The 17,068-nt window shown below is 46.2% G+C and overlaps 1 protein-coding gene across 1 annotated transcript in view; it reads right to left on the bottom strand.

Annotated features, from left to right (window-relative positions):
• Positions 1-17,068, bottom strand: part of KCP (kielin cysteine rich BMP regulator) — a 622,724-nt gene that overhangs the window by 337,472 nt on the left and 268,184 nt on the right. The window contains exons 19-20 of the mRNA XM_078677796.1: positions 13,045-13,138; positions 12,704-12,786 (exon numbers count right to left, since the gene is read on the bottom strand). Coding sequence (XP_078533922.1) covers positions 12,704-12,786; positions 13,045-13,138 — 177 coding nt within the window. The remainder of the gene's footprint in view (positions 1-12,703; positions 12,787-13,044; positions 13,139-17,068) is intronic.

The raw sequence follows: 17,068 nt of genomic DNA, 5'->3' as shown, positions 1-17,068 counted from the left end.
TTGGTTTTCAGAAGCACTCAGGCTCGAAAAACAAGCTTGCAGAAACCTAGAAAGACAATGGCGCCGGAACTATGACTAAACCAAGAAAACACTATACAAGTTGGCATTTACCAAATACAAACACCTCACAATCTCTGAAAAGAGTAAATACTACCTTAATCAAATCGAAGCAGCACAAGACTCCACCGAACAACTATTTCACATCGTCACCAGACTATCCGGTCCCAAACCTGTCCCTTCCGTTAATCCCACCCAAACCCTCTGCGACTCTCTAGCCACATTCTTTCAAGAGAAAGTCAGTCATATCTGTACTAACTTTGCCACCCACTCCTCCTCCAACAAACAGAATATTGAACCTACCGATGAAACCAACACTTCCACATCCTCTCATTCTGACCCTACCAACAACAGCACCCTTCCTTCCCTTCTTGAATTCACTCAAGTTACTCCAGAACAAATCCTAGGCCACATTGCCTCCATCAAATCAGGATCCCCCAAAAATCCATACCCCCCTACCATTCTAAATATGATACCTAAGAGCATTGCACCAGTACTAGCCAATATCTGTAACTCCTTGTTCATCACAGGAACCTATCCATCCATTTGGAAAAAACAGTCATAAAACCACTACTAAAGAAACACAACCTCGACCCCACAGAAACCAAAAACTATAGACCTATTGGCCTTCCCTTCCCTGCAAAAATCTTCAAAAAAATATTCAACCCTCAGCTATCACAGTTTATTAACGAAAACAATCTCCTGGACAGCCAATTCGGATTCAGGAAGGGCCACGGTACCGAAACAGCTCTCATCAAAGCCTCCGACGAGATCAAAATGATACTCGATCAGGGAGGAGCCGCGGCTCTCGTGCTGCTTGACCTGTCAGCAGCTTTTGACACGGTCGAGCATACCACTCTTATCGACCGTGTCTCTACAACAGGGATAAAAAATAAAGCCAAGGCTCTCCTAACATCTTTCCTCTCCAACCGCTCTCAATCAGTTATGCTAGGCGACTTCACGTCCCCACCCTTCACTTTCCCCTGTGGTGTCCCTCAGGGATCCTCGTTAAGCCCGACCTTATTCAACATATATGTGTCCGACTTAGCGAGGGTCATTAACTCTCATGGCATGCGCCATAACAAATATGCCGATGATAGACAACTAGTAATAGAGACCCACAATGACGGAGAAAAAGTCGCAGCAAACTTCCAAACTGGAATGATCGCAATAAGCACATGGATGGCAAATAACTGCCTCAAACTGAACTCTGAAAAAACAGAGGTGATGATCTTTGGCAATTTCTCACCCAGCTGGTCTCCATCCTGGTGGCCAGCGGAACTGGGTCCACCCCTAATCCCCGTATCAAAAGTCAGAAACTTAGGTGTCATCTTTGACGGTAAGTTGTCATTCTTGCAACACTCCAACAACGTTGTCTCCTCCACATTTTATACCACCAAAATGATAAAGAAACTCTTTCCTACCTTCCACTAAATGCGGGAAGAACTCTCATGAGCACACTAGTTATGTCCAGAGTGGACTATTGCAATGCCCTCTTTCTCAATGCCCAAGAAAGAGTCCTCAAAAAACTGTAAATGGTACCAAATGCAGCAGCAAGGTTCCTGACCAACACTCCCAAATTCAAACCTACATTCAACCTAATACGTCAACTCCACTGGCTGCCCATCAGAAGCCGAACAAAGTTTAAGGCCCTTTGAATCGCCTATAAGGCAGTAAACCACATAGGACCAGAATTCCTAAATGAAACTCTCTGCCCCTACAAACCTATCAGACCCCTTACCTCTGCTGCAGCAAATCTGATAAATGTTCCCAGAACAAAAAAATCTTCCTGGGGCGACAGAAGAATTACCATCGCCACCGCCCGACTATGGAACACACTCCCCCTTCCCATCAAAACTGCCCCTTCCCTCCAAGTTTTTTGTAAACAATTTAAAACTTGGCTATTCAACCAATAACTGACCAGCACCGACTCTTTCCGCCCTTCGCCCGTCCACAGCACCGAGACACCCAAGGGTATTTGAGTGCTTAATAAATTAAATAAATAAATACTACTATGTCGACATTATGAAACCCTTCTTTGTTGGCCCAGAAGCAACATGTACTAATAGGGGATTAGGACATGTGACTCTCAGCCTCCGCCTATGTCTTCTAAACTTGAACAAGGAAGATGAACGCCAACATATAAATTGAACAATGTTGCTTTGGTCTTCAATTCTGTACGTACTTTCTTTTATTTCATTCTAGAATAGTTGACTCCATTTCAATGTTAGCTCGGACACAGCTATGACAGCTGAGCCAACACGTGTTGCATCCATCAAAAAGGACTTTATGAAGGCACTAATACTGTTGTTGAAGATCTGTAGATGGGTTCATGTTACAAAGGAGGCTCACTGTAAGTAAGTGCACCAGAGTAACAACACTTAGTTAGCCAGGCTACTGAAGCTAGTATGAAAAGCTCCTCATCAATCACAGAATCTAGTTCATAAGTCACAATTTATGCAAAAATACTAATGTCTTAAGTGCGGAGAAAAACATATGCTGTTGTACATATCTTCTCTGAACTAGCCAAAGGAGAGTGAATATGCATTCATAGTAAACATCTGGTGTTTAAGGGTCAACAAAATTAGCAGTGGAAGGTACCATTAAATATATCAAGCATGGGCACTTTACCCAAGGGATAGCATGGCAGTGTATGACGGACTGTGATTTACCACAGTACCTCAATGGAAGAGCCCAGCTATCCCTATATTTGGGATATTTACCAGCCCGCTCTGGCCAACTGCATTAAATTTGAAATGCTGTGTTTTCTTCTTAAACACTCTGATTATAAAACTAAAATATGTCTATGGCAGAATCTCTTTCAAAGTCTGCAACACGTTGGGCCAAACGTTTTCACCATGTGGACTCCCTAAGGTTTTGGACCATGGGCTTGCTCTGTGACGTAATATTCAATTGAAGACGTCATTGGCTCTAGACTGTGGATGCTTTTAGAGCTATGCTGTGTCTGTGCTTCAGACGTCCAGCATTCATTCATATCTAAACTATTTCTGTATGTGTTAGCTATGTATTTAGGAAAAAAACGTACATAAATGAATTGCCAGGAAGCTTCGGTGAGAGACAACTTGCTAGTCTACATTAACCCCCTGTGTCACTGCAGATCGGAGGCACTCAGAGCTAAAGGTTAAAATTGCTAATATCTTCGATGGCTTTTAACGTAATATCTATTGTTGTAGTCCGAAGGAAATAGTGTCTAGATTTGAAAAAGAAAATAACTAAATATCCTGGCTACATTAATAAATCTTTCAGACAAAATGAACATTTTGAAGCCTGTAGAGAGGTCAGAGAAAGTGTTAAGGAAAGAGATAAATGTGCTTACGTGCACGGACAGAGAAGTTTCATATGATTTGCATTACGGATATTCAAAGATTTCCAGGGAAAGTGATCTGATGGTCCTTTCCATAAATACATTTAGATTTCCTATAGGAGCAACATAATCTAATGGAAACAGGTGGCAACAGAGACTGTACACATTAGCTGAGCTACAATGCAGAGAGCGAAACAACCTCCTTGTCGCATGCCAAGGGCTGGATGCTGAGACGGTATGTTGAGTTCCCTTCTTGATTTCTTAAGGAAGGATGACTCCACTTAACAGCCACTGTGCTATCCTGCACTGAGCAGAACATGTGAACAGTGACAAGTGTCTCCTTAAGAGGGCTCCAGATAGAAGAAAAAAACTCAAAGTGTAGAAAACGTCCTTGACTGTTGCAAAGTGACTAATTTATTTTGGGGAATCGCCTGCTGGTAATCTCGAACTCTAATGTGGGACACTGCTATCCACTACCTAGTGTAGGTTGTCTGACTCCTAAAACATGCCAAAATTGACCTAAAGCCTGATTAACACATTTAACTTTTCTATAAGACCATAGTATATTGTGCAGAAGTAATCCCATGGTATAGAAATTTAAATGACACTTGCGGACTTAATCAATCAATCACTACTTGTATATAGCACAGCTTATCACCCATGTAGTCAAAGAGTCAGGTCTTGGGTCCCTTCCTGAATTCTGTCAATGGATGGGTGGGGAATGGTGAAGGTGGAGGGAAGGGGAGTTCTAGAATTTGGCAGCGAGGTGGGGGAAGGATCGTCCTCCGGTGCAGCAGAGGCACGGTGTCTGTGCGAGTGCAAGGTGAGCTGAGCAGAGGTTTCTGCGTGGTTGGTGGATGTTCAGGCCGTGATTCATTGTATGCTGGTCCTTGGTAGTGGAGGGCTTTATATGCATGAGTCAGAAGATTGACTGGCTTCTTTTCTGGATGGGGAGCCAGTGGAGGTCTCTGAGGTGCTGGGTGATGTGGGCCCTTTTGGGTAGGTTGAGGACCAGTCTTGCTGCTCTGTTCTGGATTGTTTGGAGTAGTCTCAAAAATTTGCTGGTGGTGCCTGCATACAGTGCGTTGCTATAGTCCAGATGGCTGGTGATGAGGGCCTGCATCACTGTTTTCCTGGTGGTGATGGAAAGCCATTTGAAGATTCTGCGGAGCATGCAGAGAGCTTGGAAGCAAGTTGAGGAGCTGGTGTTGACATGCCATTTCATGTAGAGTTCGCTGTCCAGGATGATGCCGAGGTTACGTGTGTGGTCTTTCAGAGTAGGGGTAGTTCCGAGTTCTGTAGGCCACCAGGAGTCATTCCAGAGGGAGTTGTGGCTGCTGAAAATTAGCACTTTGATCTTGTTCGTGTTGAGATTCAGGAAGTTGTCTGTCAATCAGGCGGCGATTTTTTCATGCAGTTGTGGAAGTTGTTTTTTGTTCTGGTAGGGTCCGCTGAGAGTGAGTGGACGAGCTGGGTGTCATCGGCATAGGAAACTATGTTGATGTTGAGGGTTCTGACGATGTCTGCTAGTGGTGTCATGTAGATGTTGGAGATGGTGGGACTGAGGGATGAACCTTGCGGTGCGCTGCAGATGGTGCTCTTGGGCTGTGAGGTAAAGGGCGGGAGACGGATTCTCTGGGTGCATCCCGTAAGGAAAGATGCCATCCATCTAAGAGCATTGTCTTTGATTCCGATTTGGTGCAGTAGGTTAATGAGAGTGTAGTGGGAGACGGCGTCGAACGCTGCGGAAAGGTTGAAAAGGATCAGGGAGGCTGATTCACCTTTGTCAAGTAGGGTGCAGATGTCGTCTGTTGTGGCAATCCAGACTGTCTCAGTGTAGTGGTTGGTTTTGAATCCTAAACGGGAGGGTTCTAGCAGGTTGTTTGTCTCCAGGAGTTTGGTGAGTTGGAGGATGATGGCCTTCTCCAGAACTTTGGTGGGAAACGGGAGAAGCGAGATGGGGTTGTAGTTTTGGAGGTCGCTGGGGTCTGAGGAGAGTTTCTTGTGGAGTGTGTCAGGGTGTCCTTTTTGCAACTTTGAGTTTGAGATGGTAGTTGTGAGGGCAGAATTAAAGGTGACTCGATCAGTATTTTTTATGCTGATGTGCCACCTTCTTTCCAGTTGTTTGCATCTGTGCTTCTCCATGCTGAGTTTTGGGGTGTACTAGCTGGCTCGTTTGATGGGCCTGTGTGTGCTGGCTGGTTTGGTGGGGGTGACTCGGTCAGCAGCACTGGTGATCCAGGCATTGATGTTCTCTACTGCCAGATTCAGGTTGTTGGAGACGTCGGGCTGGGTGATGCTAAGGGCTTCAGTCCATTGGTTCTGAGTGACCTTGCTCCAGCTGTGGAAGAAGACGCTGTGGCGGTTGGGGATGGTGCGGGGGGATCCAGCGATGGTGAATTGTATGATGGAGTGGTCGGACCCGGTGAGTTCTGTGGTGTATCTGATTCTGTTGCTGAATGTGAAAATAGGGTACAGCGTGTGTCCTGCTCTGTGCGTGGAGTCTGAGATCAGCTGTGCGAGGCCGATGTTGTCTATTCATTCCAGGATGTCGGTGGAGGTGGTGTCTGTGGAGTCATCGAGGGGGAAGTTGAGGTCTCCCAGGAAGACTTTGTGTTCGGATTACATGGCAAGAGGGGTGATGTATTTTGTGATGGTGTCGCTGAGTCCAGTTCGTGGCCATGGAGGTTTGTAAGCAAGGGTGCCTTTTATGGTGGTTTGTCATCGGTGTGGAGTTGGAAGTTCCATGATTGGCGTGGTTTCGTCTTTGGTGGTCGTGCAGATGATTGATTCCTTGTGTAAAATGGCGAAGCCACCATAGTGTCTGCTGGTGTGTTTGCAGTGTTCCATCTTGTAGCTGTTGGGGGTTATGATAGCAATGTCAGGGGCTGATGTCCATCTTTCGCAAATTGCTGAAAACGTGGCTGTTTCCTTCTTCGTGTTAGTTCCTTAGGAATTTGGCTCTGCTTTTCTCCTCTAACTCTACGAACTGGCTATGATTATTCTTGCTCTTGGTATTTCTCAGGTTCTAGCGCCTTGATACCCTTTTTGGGTTTAGTGTCACTATTTCCAACTCGACTTTTAGCGCTATTTAAATCTTATTCTATTCTATTCTATGAGGAGGTGAGCCAGGTTTCTGTGATGAAGGCCACATCAAGGGAGAAGGTGGAGATGGTTTCCCAGACTTCAGTGGCATGGTTGCATAGTGATCTGGTCTTAATCCGAAGGCATCTGAGTTGTTCCATTGAGGTCTTGGCCGGTGGGGGCAGCGTGTTGTGGGTTCCAGTGAGGGCGGTCGGTGCTGTGGTGGCAGTGAACCAGCAGCAGAGCCAGGTGAAAAGTCCTGCTGTGGAGTGGAGTGATGCTTGGTAGCAGTTGTTGTTGCATCTGAGGTCCAGGGCATTGAGATCTGTGGTGGAGTACCTCTGGGGGTCCGGAGGGCAAAGGTTTCTGGTGCTAGGTGTGGTCCAGGCTCGGGTGGGCGCAAAAGGGCTTGCCTTTGGTGCTCCGGTGGCGCTGCTGTGTTAAGGCCTCTATTTAATATGTCATGGGAGGCCTGCTGGGAAGGTGGAAAGTGAAAGGCAGGAAAGCGGGAACAGCGATGCTGCAAAAATGGATAGGAAGCAAACTGTAGATGGTGAGTGCTCAGGGCCTGGGCACTGGAACCTGCGCTAGTGGCGAGATCTGCTGGTTGGCGAGGCTGTCTCCAGAGGTAGGTGCAGTCCGGCAGTCAGCTCAGCAGTGAGGGAGCAGGCAGAGATCTTCTCACTGAAGCTGCGCTGTGGCCTCCATTAAATAGGTCATGGGAAGGGCTCTGGGGAGGCGGGTAGTGAGAAGTGAGAAAGTAAGAATGGCGATGCGCCCAAAATGGAGAAAGCGCTGGCTGTAGGAGGCAAGGGCTCAGGGGCTGGCCACTGGAAACTGTGCTTTTTGGCAAGATCTGCTGGCTGGCGAGGTTGTCTCCCGAGTAAGGAGAACAGTCCGGCAGTCAGCTGAGCAGCGAGGGGGTGGGCAGAACTGCAGGACCTATTGTGTCATCGAGTACAGTGGGAGTGAAAACATGGCTCTCCTCCTACCCTGTGTATCCCAACAGCAGCAGTATGAACATTGCTGCATAGACCTACCACAATCACTCTTTCTGGAAAACCTAATTTTAAACATCAAGTAAGTCTCCAGTGAGCACACTTTGCTGCTCATAAGGTAGGGTGCATAATATTTAACTGTGGAACATGTGTGACTTTAGAAATGGCATGTTCCCCAGTGACTAGAGAGAGCAAAAATGATATTGTCACTGGCTTGGCTGTAGATAGTACATAGGAAAATTCTAAGGATAGATTATATGCTTCAATCTATAACGTTTGACCTGTGCCAGCTACAAGCTCCATTCAAAGATGTATATTTTTATTTAATAAAAATCCAATCCACTGTAAAGGTATTTTAAATACCATTTTATGTTTGTGCTTCTCGCACTGCGAGAAAGCAGAATGGTATACCTGGTTGGCGGCGGACGGGTGGGTGAGTCGGGGAGGAGTGGCTTGCCCAAAGCTGAGGGCCTTGAATATTTGGTCGGCCCTCTGGTGCCGACCATACCAGTCATTCGCACTCTGTATTTTCTCTATGTAGGCTGCATGCAGCCTACATAGAGAAAATGGACTCCGTACAGGCGCCTGGCTAGGCGCGGTCCACACTAATCACAACGCTGCCATTGGAGGGTTGTGTTTGGCTTTGGGGAGGGGAGGAGGATGCCTGGTTCCTGTTCCTGCGCGGGACCCTGCCAGGAGCGGAGGTGGCGCAGGACCTGGTGAGGTAAGTTTTTATTTTTTAAATGCCCCGCATGCGAACCCCGCTCGACAGCACCAGCGCGACCGCCCCCCCACCCGCGAATCATGCGAGCCGCAACTGTAGGAAGCTACACAATAAGTTGACTTGATTGGGTAGAGATGACTCCCCTGAGCTCAGCAGAATAAGCCGGACCATGCACTTCCCACAAATATTTTGAGAGGACTCAAGTATGCAACACCTCGGTGTTTGGGGAAACAAATATAATTATTATTGTCATTATTAATATTGTAATTATTATTATTATTGTATTTATTAATTGCACATGTGTAGGAAAGTGGGTTTCTGTTGCAGTACCCCCCCCCCACACTTTTTGCCAGGTTTCTGATGCGCTTTGACTTGATGTGCCCTGGATCCCTGCCAATCAGGCTCCAAGTGCCTGTTTTCTTTCCCAAAAGTGGACCTTTGTACCCCCAATTGGCACCTGTCTGGCCACATGTAAGTCTCTTGTAAAGGGTACCATGGGTACTGAGGGCACTGTGACCAGGGAAGGCCTCTAAGGGTTGCAGCACATATTGTGCCACCCTTAGAGATCCTGTACCTTAACACATACACACTGCCATTGCAGGCTGCGCGTTTTGGGTGCAGAGAAAAGTGAAGAGTCTGCAATCCACTGCCTATGGTATAGGTAAGACACCCCTTTAGTTGGGTGCACAATTAACCTGGTGAGGGAACAGTTGCATGAGCACAGTACCCCTACAGCGTTCAAGTCTATTCTTAGACATTTTCAGTGCAGTAAAGCCATAAAGTGTATATAGTCTGGGAGTTGGTCATTACTAACTCCGCAGCACCATAATGGCTTTACTGAATTCTGGGAAGTTTTGTAGCAAACTTCTCAGCAAAATAAACCCATACTGATGCCAGTGTGGGATTTACTATACAATGCACTCAGAGGGCATACCAGAGATGCCCCCTGAAAAACAACCAGCCCCTGGTGGTTTCTCTGACTGATAAACACCAGCCTGCCACCACGAGTCATGTTTCTTGACCCCTGGGGTGGGAGCCTTTACTGCCTGGGCCCAGAAACAATGCCTTTCCTGTGTGGAGGTGTACACACATCCCCCAGTTCAGGAAGAGCCATCTGTGGCAGGGGAGCTTCAAAGGCCTTGCTGCCATAGCAACACGACCCCCAGCCTCTCCTGCTATCATGAGCAGGCCCCCTTCCTGTCTCACTCCCTTTTTGGCGGAAAGACAGGTGGGAAAGATTAGACTAGCCCAGAAGGTGTGCCAAACCTCTCCTAACCCCACCCCTCAGGTGGGGGAGGCGAGGTGAAGCCCACTCTTCAGTGCCCATAATCTTGCAGATGGCAGGCACTCTCCAATCGGGGTTAGGGATTGAGCCCACTCCCTCGCGTGGGGTGAGCACACCAAGGGTGTAGTCATCCTAAGGTATTGTATTGTATTGTATTTAATATTTACACCGCGCATCTGTCACCCTACGGGTATCCTGGCACCAGAAAGGAAAAATCAGATGGAAAAAAACAATACAGAAATGTTTGTGTCAGGTGGAAACGACAGTCAATACTGTTTGATGAGCCGGAAGTAGGTCTTTAGGTTTTAGCAAAGAGCCATGTCTTTAGACTCTTTCTAAATTCTAGCAGGGTATCGGTCAGTCTAATATTTTGAGGCAGTTCGTTCCACAGCCTTGATGCCGAAGTACAGAAAGCTCTACCACCTAGCCTTGACTTCCTAATCCTGGTGGTTACTGCCAGCCCCAAGCTGGCGGAACTCAGAGACCTGGCTGGTTTGTACCAGGTGAGCCTTTCCTGTAATGGGATAGGTCCCGTGTTGTGTAGTGCTCTGTAGACAATGCAGAGAGACATAAAAGCAACTCTGCTCCCAATTGGCAACCAGTGTAGTTCTCGAAGTGCCAATGTGGTGCAAGAACTACGGGGTCTGTTTAAAGCTAGCTTGGCCGCCATGGACTGGACTCTCTGGAGCCCCTGTAAGATGTAAAGAGGAGCTCCCAGGTATAGGGAATTACAGTAGTCCAGTCTTGCCATGATCACACTTCTGACCACTAGTGGTCTAGTCGCATTGGGCAGAAGAGGCAAGATCTGTCTGAGCGCTCTCAGTAGGCCGCAGCAGACACTGATGGTTTTGTTTGTCCGTGAGGTCAATTAGAGATCGTCATCCAGCATAACTCCCAGGTTACGCACGGTCTTCACTGGGATACAAGGCTCTGCTCCCGGTGCGAGCCTGATCTCACAGGATGGCTGCTGGCTCATTTTCGGTGTTTGGCAATAGACTTCCTCAGTCTTCCCCTCGTTAAATTGGAGAGAGTTTATTTTCAGCCACTTCAGGTCAGTAGCCTATTGACTACAACCTCGAGATCCCAAAAACGTCCCCTAAATACGGTATTAGGGGGCAGCCCTGAACCCAGAAAGCAGATTCCCGCAACCTACGAAGAAGAAGGACAAAAGAAAATGCACAACGGAGGAGACTGCAGAGAAGAACTGACTTGGCCCAAGCCCTACCGGTCTGTCTGCAGTTTCCAGAGATCCTGCACCAAAAGTCAACTTGTCCTGTAGCCAGCAGCCTCCAGTACTCCTGGGAGGACTGATTGCCTTCAACAAATACCGGATCTCCTGCGAATAGCAGCTCTGATCAAAGGAAACTCCAAAGAAAGACTCTGAGCCTGCTGAAGACAAAGAAACCCGACGCCTGGTTTCACCACTGCACCCGTACAATTCTACTTATCTGTACCAAGCCCTGCTTGGTTCCGAAAATAAGATAAAATAAAACAAAGAAATATTTTGATACAAACAACTGGTCTGAGTTCAGCCTTTGAGTGTGTGACATCATTTCTTGCCCGGGTGTGTACAATAAATGCTTAACACTATCCTCTGATAAAGGCTTACTGCTCGCCCACACTACCACAAATAGAGAGTACGGTACTATCTACTTTTACCTATGTAAGCCTTTGGGGATCCACTGGACTTTGTGCACACTATACCTTACTTTGGTCTAGTATACACAGAGACAGCTTCCTACATTGGTGGATCAGCAGTGGGATCTATAACTTTGCATTTATTTGACTGACTTGGTCACACAACAGAACTCTTACACTATCTTTAGAATTCTGAATTTTTGGAAGCCCCTTTAGTATTTTTTAGAAGTAAAAGCCCCATCATAGTTAGGGGTAAGAGGGTTTAGAATTGTTTTTTAATGTCTCTTTACAAGAACCCAACTATTAGTGATAAAATGTCAAATGACATAGAGAGCATGGTTGAGGAGCTCGACCTCACACCTTACCTCCATCTAGAATTTAGGGAGTTACAGTCTCTCTGCAAACTTAAAAACAATGCTATGGGGCCCCATCCCTCCAAGCAAAAGTTCCAATAGCTCTTAGCAGGGTATGCTAGGGACCACCCATCTGAACAAGGTGACAATCACTCAGATGGGGAAGAAAGTGGAGGGGAAGGGGATAACTTCCAACCGCCCTCACTTCCTAGGGAGGAGAGGGCCCCTGTTCCCCTGACACCAAGAATACTACTCAGAGCACCTGGATCCCACATAGGTGGTTCAGGTACTTCTGAGACCATTGAGGACAGCCTCAATGAAGAGACCATCCCCTTAGTAAGGTTGGCCATAGGTTTAGACCTAGAGACCAGGCTCCCGGCTCTAGAAAAAGAAAGAACAGAGATGGGCCTAGCTCCCATCAGTGGTGGCAGCAACTTAATAAATAGGGACAGAGAGTAATCCAAAGGGATTGTCTCCATATTTGAGGACGGTGATGACATCACCAGGTTGTTCACAGTCTTTGAGAGGGCTTGTAAAGCCAGAAAGGTGAGGACGTCTTACTGGGGAGCAATCCTTTGGGAACTGTTCTCTGGTAAGTGCAGAGACAGACTTCTGACGCTTAGTGGGGCAGAAGCAGAGTCCTATGAACTCATTGAGGGATTTGGACTCACTATTGAGGAGTGTAGACTTAGATTCAGGGGGCTCAGAAAACCCAGGGTCAGTCCTGGGTGGAATTTGTGGACTACTCACTGAAAACAGTAGGTGGGTGGTTAACTGGAAGTAAAGTGCAAGATTATGATGGTCTTTATAATTCGTTTATGAAAGAGCACATATTAAGTAATTGCATTGAGGAAAAGTTGCATCAGTATCCTGGTATTTCTCACCAAGAATTGGGAAAGAAGGCTGAATATTGGGTCAAGACAAGGGCGACCAGGATATCCATTGGGGGTGGTCAAAAGAAGGGGTTACAAAACCTCCCCAGAGGAAAGACAATGAGCATCCTACAAGGAAATATTTTGCAAGGTATCAATACAGGCTCTAACACTTGCAGTGAGCAGTAAAACCTATGAGAAACACACTACAATTCCAGGCATAGAAACTGTTAAGAGAAGAGAGGCCATTTTATGCATGCCAGATTTAGAAATGCTGTCAATTTCAAGGCACTATTTTAAACTTATAGGGAGTAATAGGGAGTCTGGTAATCAAATGTATCTTAAACTCACCGCAAAGCATCCTTACCCAGCAAGTGCAAATTGTGCAGGGGTCCTCAGCATGTGTCCACTCTTCACCAAATTGGCGCTGAGACGATCCATCCAGGCAACCTGCAGAAAAACAAATGGCATTTCCTGTCTCAGGTCTTCCTCAAGTTAGCAGTAATTGTTGGCTAATATTATGTGTTTACCAATGGGATATTGTCTGCGAGGACAGGCATGATATCAATCTATTGCAGTCAGCCAACATCAAAACAGGCATTCTCTGGATTGCTAGTCAGTAATCATAGATGGCAGGGCATATTAAGTCAACATGAACAAAATATTGAGGCCTTCAAAAGATGTATATATTCACTTCTGTACACTCACCGTGGCATCGTGGACAGCACTCTCCGGGCACCTCCTCGACCAAAGAACAGTTCAGTTCTTTGCAGGAAGTCTTTTGGCACACCACATTCCCATCCTAGCGAAGAGAAAAAGAGATGAATAAAGTCAACCATTCAATCACTGGTAAACAACCATTTGGAAAGACGAAAGTAAAAAATGGATAGGTATATCCTTTAAAGTGCATTACATTAACTAGGTAAATTGTGTATTGTGGAATGCACAACTGACACAGAGATGGTTTCTTGGTGGTCTGTGAACGGGTGGATCATCGATTTTGGCTTGCTAACTCGGTGAGAAGCTGATTTAGAGGTTTCAAGGGGATGCAAATTGTTACATAATCTGCCATCATAGAAAGTTGAAATTTCATAAATTGGCAGGCTGGACCAGGGAGTCCACCTGTGTGAGTTGTTCTAAACTCAGGAAAGAGTAAGCAGTGTCACTAAGATGTAGTTTGTTGTTGACTTTTCATAACCAGTAGAGTTTGAGAGTTGCTGCTATTTGACTACCTAAGCCTTCTGATCTGGTACTGTGACAAACCCACGTTTGTCCCAAGGCACTGTCAAGGCATGACAGGCGTGAACAATTAAAGCTAATAACAGTCATGGCACTTTGATGGAAGGTTTAGAAAGAACAAATATTTTAACATTTTCAAACAAAAATTAGTCTTGTTCATTGATAATATCTTCTGTCCAGAGTCAATTGTGCACCAACAGGCAGGTCATAAACTGAAGAATCCATCATTAGAATGGTCACTAACTTGTACGATCTCTGTTCAGTCATGATGAAACTTGAGAATGCTTTTTCACATCACTTCTTTAATTTGGCTGTTAGATCTGCTAAAGATTGTCGTATTTTAGGGGCTAGATTGGTTGGTTTTCAAAAACATTTGAGTATCTTTGGCATTATTCTAGAGTAAATTGCTGAGCGAGTTTCAGTAGGAAGCACAGAATGTTATGAAATACAGATTGAAGATGCACCAGTTCTGTGGATGGTAAAATATTAGTTGGAATGGAGGGAGGAACACAAGCAAGATAAAGTGAGAAAGCTCAATCACTGAGGTGACTTTGTTCCCTTCTCATTCATTAAGCAAAACTGTGTGGTCACATTTTCTGTTGCTAAGGGAACCAACCCATTCTTTATCAGTGTCTGACATTATTTCGAGGCTAATCCAGGTAGGAAAGTGCCCGTTTTTGACATGGTCACCCCCACTATTCAATGCTATTTTGACTGGGATGCGCTGGGTTCCTGCTAACCAGGTTCCCAGTGCCAGATCTCTTTCCCTAAACTGTACAAGTGTTTCCCCAATTGGCAATACCTTTAGCAACCCATGTAAGTCCCTAGTAAATGGTGCCATTGGTACCTAGGGCAAGGAGGCTAAAGAGGGTCCCAAAGGGCTGCACCATGTATTGTGCCACCCTAAGAGAACCCTCAGCACACTCATGCACCTGCCATTGTAGGCTGCATGTCTTGGTGAAGACAAAAGTGAAAACACAAAACAGCACAGCCCTATGTGCCATGCCTGAAAACACTGCATGCAGTATAGGCAACTCACCCCTACAGCAGGCCCTACAGTCCTAAGGCAGGATGTACTAAACTACATGTGTGCCAGTACAAGTGACCAGAAAAGCCATCTTCAGTACATGCGCTTGGCACTGATCAAAAACAAGTTCCACAGCTAGATGATGGCTTTACTGAAAATAAAGATGTATGGTATCAAACATCTTGTATTAATAAACTCACACTGATTCCAGTGATGGATTTATTAATATATGCATCAGGAGGGCACCTTAGAGGTGCCCCCTGAAAACCTACCAACTACGAGTTTGCTGGCTGACTGGTTCTGATCAGCCTGCCACCACAGATGAGCATCTGACCCCAGTGGTGAAAGCCAAATGCTCTAAGGAGTCAGATACAAAGCCTGTTCACCATAAATTAGCATTCCAGGGCAGGAAGCCTCAAAGAGCCCACCACCTTTGGTATGCAAATCTGTTTTCCCTCAGAGGTGACGCCCCAGCCCAGGGCCCATTTGGCACATGGACAGGTTGGCAAATTTGCAGTCAGAGAGGTGAGTTCACCCTCAGGCTAGTTCCACCCCTAAGGTGGTCTAACCTGACGTGGACAGGAAAATTAAAAGTCTGCCATCTTGGTGATGGCAGAATTAGGAACTCTGGGACAGGGTTATGCTCCCTTCCCACAAGAAGTGTTCACATAGGGGATGCGGCGCAGTGACCCCAGGGGTAAGTAGCCCATTGGCTAATACCCTATACTTCCCTAACGCCTCTAAAGAAATGCGTTACTTACCTGTAACTGCAGTTATCCAGTATTGGTATCTTTCATAGATTCACATGCCTGAATCATTCCCCGTCGTCGGGGTGGGAGCCCCCGGTATATAAAATAGTAATGTCCTAAAGACATATATATATATATATGTATATATACTAATAGGCCAGAGGCCTCACATTAGTAACCTATCTGAGTCCTTTTGTAAAAAGGACCAAACTTTGGCCAGGAGCCAATCAGCTACTACCACCCTCTAGAACCTTCCTGGAAGGAGCCCTAGTCCCTCAGATTTTCGGAAACACAGTGCTAAGTAGTACCTACTGAGAGAACCAAGGTGAGCCCTTCCAGGGGAGGCGGGTGGGTTGCATGTGAATCTATGAAAGATACCAATACTGGATAACTGCAGTTACAGGTAAGTAACGCATTTCTTATCCAGTATTATGGGTATCTTCCATAGATTCACATGCCTGAATCAGAGTAGCAAGTAGTAGGCAGCACATTTCGCATAACATAGTATGTAAGACACATGATAATAACTTATCAATAGTGCAACGAAAGAAACTGCAAACAGTAGCAGGATAAGAAATGTGCAAACAGTAAAATGGAAAGGTGGGATGAAAGGAAGAAGGCTCACCTCTAATGAAATAGATGACGGAGCACCGCCTGTCCCACTGCTGCATCCTTCATAAGTTCAGAATCCAAGCAGTAGTGCTTGGTGAACGTATGTGGTGTTTTCCATGTCGCCGCTCTGCAAATGTCGACAATGGGCACCACAGAAAAGAGCGCCATGGAGGTGGAAACCGCTCTAGTGGAGTGAGCCCGAACCTTGGTGGGCAGAGGATGACCCGCTTCTAGGTGGCAGAAGGCGATAGCTGCAGAGATCCATCTTGAAATGCTCTGCTTTGTCAATGGTAGGCCCTTCCTGGGCCTGCTGAAGGCAATAAATAATTGGTTGAATTTGCGAAATTGTGCCGTTCTATGAAGGTAGAATTTCAGACATCTCTTCAGATCTAAGGAAAGTAGAGATCTTTCCGCCATTGAAGATGGATTAGGGAAGAAAGATCTCAGGACAATAGGTTCGTTTAGATGAAAAGCAGACGGAACCTTTGATATGAATTTGGGGTTAGTCCTTAGAATGACTCTGTCCTGTTTGAACTGAAGGAACGGGTCCTGAATACAGAAAGCCTGTAGCTCGCTCACCCTCCTTACTGACGTGAGAGCTAGCAAGAGGGCTGTTTTTCATGACAAATATTTGAGATCCGCTTTATGTATCGGCTCGAAGGGGTGTTTCATCAACTGCGCCAGGACAATGTTGAGCTGCCATGTAGGTGGTAAAGGTCTCACTGGAGGATAAGTCCTGAATAAGCCTTTCAGAAACTGCTTGATCAGTCTATTGGACCATAGAGAAGCACCAGACGAAGGGCGTCTGAATCGAGATATGGCTGCCAGGTGGACCTTGATTGAGGCATGGGCCAATCCCGAGGTGGCTAGATGGAGCAGGTAGGGCAGCAGTTGTGCCGGAGATGGTGAGAACGGGTGCAGTTTGTTAGCTTTACACCATAAACAGAATCTCTTCCACTTAAGGGAATATGTCTTATTGGTACTGTCAGCCCGGGCCCGGGCTAGGAAGACCCTGGAGTCCTGAGGGATATCTAAGTCCTGGAACTCTCTGAACTCAGGAGCCAAGCCGATAATCCGAGAGATGTCAGATCTGGATGCTGGACTT

Source organism: Lissotriton helveticus, chromosome 1_1 (assembly GCF_964261635.1).
Source record: "Lissotriton helveticus chromosome 1_1, aLisHel1.1, whole genome shotgun sequence".
Lineage (NCBI taxonomy): Eukaryota > Metazoa > Chordata > Amphibia > Caudata > Salamandridae > Lissotriton > Lissotriton helveticus.
Note: the sequence above shows the minus strand (reverse complement) of the source record. Positions and strands in the feature narration are given on the sequence as shown.